Consider the following 6,000-nt stretch of genomic DNA (forward strand, 5'->3'; position numbering starts at 1 on the left):
TTAAATTCTTTCTCTTGCTGTCCTGTCCATGGGAGCCAGGCACACAAGAAAGCACAACTATAATCAAGAGAGTGTCGTAACGCTTGTCCCACGGACATTTGCTATGATCTGATGAGTTTCACACCCTTTGTTCAAGCCACCGTCTCTGTGATGCTGGTAAAGAATGATTATAGGCAGCCATGTTTGACTCCTCTAAGGTAACAGCTAGAGACAATGTGCTGGACACTGAACATCTGTGTGAAATTTAAGTCACATAAGTGGTACCCCATATTCAACTGTGCCATTTCAGATGGGAACAGATATGCATGTCTCTCAACACTAGTTATACCATTGTACAGCTTAGAAGAGGCTCAGGGAATCAGGACATTAGCATTTGAGGAGATATTTGCAATCTCTGCTGTGTTGCTCTACAATAGTGCAATTATTTCGCATTCGGTTGGACACACCTGCATATTGTGCGCATGACACTACACGTGCACTTGCTGAAATCACAAATAGAGAGAACAGTAATGAACACAATGAGGATACACAAAAGTCTCTATTTAGGGGGACTGATACCACTTTGTTCCCACTAGTAGAAGTGGGAAAGCAATATGGCGGTCTTGAAAAAAGCTGTGACATCACAATGGCCTCATTGCTGTTAATTAATATTTTAAATGAAAATCTCCACCCTTTGGTGGTTCTCTCATCTACAGCAACAGCAGGTTATTAGTTGTAAGATGGCAGCAAGTTAATTACATTTCATAATTTGTATGTTCATAAATGCTCTCTTATTAGTGAACAGTAAACATAAGTGCTGCGCTTGTTCACAGCATGTCTTTGTAAATGAATTTTCATACAAACAACATAAAGCGCTCAATGGATATGATCCACGAGACCCAATTCAGAACTCAAAACTGTTATAAGGACTGTAGCAAATTGCTACAGTTAGGTTTGTTTAAACGTTTCTTAGTTAACACCAAAAGGCTGATTAGTATGGCCCAGTTGGCCCCTGCTGGTAGATGCCATAACTACACAACAGCAAATCAGCATATTAGAATGCTTTTTGATGGATCATGTGACACTGAAGACTGGAGTAATGATGCTGAAAATTCAGCTTTGCCTTCAACTGTTTAACTGTATTTTTGACCAAACAAACACAGCTTTGGTGAGCATTTTGAATGGTAGTGTATATAAAACACAGGGCCACAGTGTTACTAAGCCTATGCAAACATTTATTACAAAAACCAGAGCCCACCGATGTTAAAATTTTACCAACTCTGTACTTTGCGTCAGCTTGCATATAGTAGGTTGTCTATAGAGTCTAAAGCAGTCTTCTATAGGCAGTGAGAAATGGGACAGAAGTAAAACTAAAATACCTAATAATATTTCAGAATGACTGTTCTATAACCTGAAATTATAAGATAGGTCCCGGGCTGATTTTTCAGTCCATCCCTGCTCCACAGTGTGCTCTTGCATGCATTACACGCTTCTCTGGGGTGACAAGTCCCTCCTCCAAACTGTCAGCACTCGAAGGCTATTGGGGATTGTATCTCATCCAAAAGAGAACATAATGATCTGCAGTCTCCCTAAACACCAAGTCCATGAAAATCTTAAGTGCTCTGCATGCCTTAAATGAGGTCACAATAAGAATAATGATATCTGCTCAGAACAAAACAATACACCAACATGTTTGTGTTGAAACATTCATGGCAAAACACTCTTCACTCTTAAACCATTCTGAGTCTCCAAAGAACTTTTCAGTGTACAGTTCTTAAAATAACCATTTTTTCTTAGTGTGAAGAACAATTCAAATCTAAAGAACCTTTTTCCACTATAAAAACCTTTTGTGGAACGGAAAAGTCCAAAGGCTCTTCATGGCATATTAAGTAGTTCTTTAAAAGCCACATGTAATTGGCAAAGTTTAAACCCCTTGTTTTAGTGCAGTGGTTGACTGACAGGTGAGGACTCATCAGGTCAGATAAGTGTTTATAAAGGCAATGTGGTCACGTTCATTTTCGACTACCTCTGAAAGTGTGTTGAATCATCTGAAAGGATTTTTATACCAGTGTCAAAGATAGCAAAAACCTCAGTCTGAACCACAGTGTGCATATACTGAATCTACTGGGAATCTATTAGGAGTATATAAATGGATAAGCACTTCAGAATTTATATATCCTCACTGGAAAGACAGATCACTACATTTCCCTGTCAGTGATGGAGGAGAGAAAGAACTAAATTGCCTAAATGGCCATCTCCATTGTATGTTGCTCCTCTTGGCACCTGCGTATATTAAATGACAATCATGTGTCTTAAATCAATTGCTTGAGGCTGAAGATATATGGAAAAGCAACCTAAAAACGTCAATAAGACAGACAGTTGATCTTTGGCCGTAAGTAGCCGTGAGCGTGCCTGCGCATTGGCCGCATTCAGTGGGAGGCAGCACTTTAGGTATAAAACAATGGATCCCCTGACACATGCCAATGATCCCTGTGTTTATTGGACTCAAATCCTGCTGCATGGGCACTAAATGAAGTAAGACCTGCCCAGCGGCCCAACATTAATTACCACATGTATGCTTTCTTGTATCCTGAAGAATGAAAAAGCCATGAGCTACCATTAATTTCACCTTGTCACTCCTAACCAATAAAGGCAAGAATCAAATCACATGACGACACTAAAATACAACATTTAGGGCATTTAAAATGCACACAAATTATAATTAAGGCATATTTGAAAAGGGATTATAGGGATTTCATAATGCCGTAGATGTACTGTATGTAAACAATGCAAAGTTCACACCAACATGTCACTGGTAGTACATACTCGCATCCTAGTATACAGTTTAAAATTTATGCACGTGATGTATTATTCAACAAAAGAAGATGCAAAGGTCCCCGTGAGTTAAAACAGTGCAGACATTTATCTCCTTAAGGATCAACACAGAGTGCTCTAGAATGACTTAATGTACCGCTGAAGAAAATCTCCTGAGAATAAGCTTTCAAAACGTTGCTTCATTTGATACAGCGACGTCCTGAGATGAAAAGCAAGTAAACATATTTAAATGCAGCAGCGAGTGCTCATGAGAAACAGGATTATTATATAAACTCAATGCAAGTCTGCAACAAGATTTTATAGTGAGTGGGGATTCAGATGCGCGGTTGGTGGTTGGTAATGAAAATGGAACAAAGTCAGCAGAGTGGCAAATTATCACCTCTCTAAGTTTACCATCATAAATTGTACCATAAACTGATCTCAGATCTGATTTTTTGGGGGGGTGTGGGGGTGGGGTTCACCCTTTTTGCTGTTCATATGAAGTAAATGTTGCATAATGATGTGATTGAAATTATGATAGCTCAAAATAAAGAGATATTTGTTATCGGGTTCAGTAAAGTGATTACTCCAGCTTTTTTGATGAAGCATATGTCGTGAAATAACTCCATATGGTAATTTGTCAGGGGAACAGTTAAGGCACAATTGCATGTTGTACTAATGACATTATTTTACATCATTGTCATTACCAAACCACATTAAGAGTGCACATTTTTACCCACTGAACTCATTTGTGATCTCAATAATATTTCAAGCTCATCTTCCGCTCCAGTTTTTGGGTAAACAAATTTGGAAAGCACTTCAGTATTCAATAATGTACCCTGCTCTAGGTGAGCTGATGCTATCTACCGACTGACCTTATCCGCCATGATCATGGACGAGCCGCCATGGATCCCCAGAATGGGTATCAAAGTCTGAGAGGAAATAAAATCCAAAATCTGGGCGATGGCTTCCTGGTCCGTGCCGTCCCCAAACACCACCCCATGGATTTTAGTCCCGGACATGAGATCGCACACATGGGTAATGATGCTTTTGGGGTCCGTTTCATTCACCAGCAGGGTCACCACGTTGACGTCAATGGGATCATCTTTGCTCCACAGAGCCCGTATATCTCTATCGGAGATGTAGCGTGTTTGACCCAGGATCACGGCAATGTTCAGTATGGGCACTTTCTCTGCCGCATGCGAGACGTTGATGAGGGTAAGGAGAGCTGGAAGAGTCAGAAGAACCAACCTGGAAAACCCCATAGTGCTCGACTTCATTCCCTGCAGAACAAAAGCACACACATAATACAGGCTGTTTGTGATATAATGCATTTAGAGGTTTACAAAACACACCATGTAATATACTTCAAGGAGTTTCTGCTCAAAGAGGAAACTCAATATGACTTCAAAATTCAGATAGCTAAATCTCATGCAACATTGCTTAATAATTATTTTAGCCCAGAATGTAATTACCTGAAATGCTTATTCAATAGCAAATACATTTTACATACAATCCAGTGGAGTTACACAACAACGGCGGGAAGCGCAGGATTTTATAATCTCATTTTGGAATTTAGGCAATGAATAGCTAGCAATGAGCAAATGATGAATATTACATGTGACACTGGATCTGAGCAGCAAGCAGGGCAGAAGAGAGTGGAGCTGACATCATCACATGAAGAGTCTTGGACTGACTGAGCAGAGGAAGCTCACAGGCCCTCTGCTACTGTGGCCAGCATGTATACGCAAACAAGTGCATTGTAAAGCAAGGCATAAAACTGCAGAGAAACAACATATGGTGCAGGGGCTGTTGGAGCCTGCGATTCTCGTGAAGAATAATGCATCATATCACCTTTATTAAAGACAGCAAGCTAGATTTAGCACAGTTTCGGCTGATAAGAATTCAGCAGAGCAAGCAAACATGAATGGTTGATTTGTTTCAATGCAGTTGAGCAGAGATTGGTGAAAATATCACGCTTTGTGTGACTGGATCTAGGCTTTTCTCTTGAGACTAAGACTCGAAGTTAGATGCACTTCTGCAGACATGCATTTAGATTAAATGATTATATTTAGCTTTACAGCGATTTAATAATTGTTGAATATATACAGATGTTTAAATATAGCAGAACATGATTGTTTTTATGTCTTTAAATCAGTGCTTTAAGATATTGCATGACATTTTGTCTAACACAGATACCGTGTCATTGTGTTTTTGAGTGGGTGCAAAAATTTGCAATGTTCACGCTCTGAACATACTGAAAATGAAATAAAGAAATCATCAAATCAATTATGAACCATGTGACAAACATTAATGAATGTGGAGCTGAGATTGCATGCACTTTGGTCGGAGGCCAAGTCTTTTGACAATTACATTTTACATTTATATGATCTTTTATTTTAATGTAATTAATTTGGGTGGGTGGGAAGCATAATTTATGAAGATTTTGCTGTTTGAGTGAGTAAAACTGGCATCATTTGTTATTTTAGGCAAATGCGATATCAGTGTTCTTACAACGTGACAGAGATCTTAACATGGGAAATCTATCCAGATGAATATTCCTTCTGATACCTCATTAATTTCCTCAAAACGACCATTATGCAAGTGCGCCCCCTATCGACGGGTCTCGTTTTGCGTTCTCAGCTGGAACCTCAGTATGCTGTAGGACACTATAATATTCAAAGAAAAAATATACGCATCAGAACTTTACAACAGAAGGAGGTCAATCATATCCATTACGACAGAAAAGAAGCAACATTTAGCCTACAATCCAGCTGTTTAATGAACAGTCAAACCAGCCTTATGTTTTAACAAGAAAAGTAGGCTAGCCTGATATCTGAAGTTGGATCAACAACTCGACCAAAATCCGCATTCATCTGTTACATATGAAAGCAAGCACAATAAGTCCTCTATCATGTAAAACCTTTTCAAATCACGCGTTCATCATTTTTCTGCTATTTTTGCTTTTCATCTTCTCTCGCTTATTAGTAAATTCCCTCGTTTTATCCAGCAAAAGCGAAGCGCACTCCTGAGGGAAAATCTCCAGATTTGGTGTTCACATGATCATGACACGAGTTTTCTTACAGGTAAAACAAGAGCGTGTCGTCGCACATAACTCGATAAAACACAACTTGCTGTTTAAAAGCCCTACATCCTAACATCATAAAGTATCAAATCCCGTTTTCTTCAATTTATGCCTCTGTTTTA

The 6,000-nt window shown here is 39.1% G+C and overlaps 1 protein-coding gene across 1 annotated transcript in view; it reads right to left on the bottom strand.

The window, feature by feature from the left end:
- grin2aa (glutamate receptor, ionotropic, N-methyl D-aspartate 2A, a) overlaps nt 1-6,000 on the bottom strand; it is a 128,497-nt gene that overhangs the window by 121,574 nt on the left and 923 nt on the right. The window contains 1 exon segment of the mRNA XM_058771626.1: nt 3,669-4,076. Within this exon segment, the coding sequence (XP_058627609.1) occupies nt 3,669-4,073 (405 nt within the window). The 5' untranslated portion in view covers nt 4,074-4,076.

This window comes from Onychostoma macrolepis, chromosome 03, assembly GCF_012432095.1.
Source record: "Onychostoma macrolepis isolate SWU-2019 chromosome 03, ASM1243209v1, whole genome shotgun sequence".
NCBI classification, from domain to species: domain Eukaryota; kingdom Metazoa; phylum Chordata; class Actinopteri; order Cypriniformes; family Cyprinidae; genus Onychostoma; species Onychostoma macrolepis.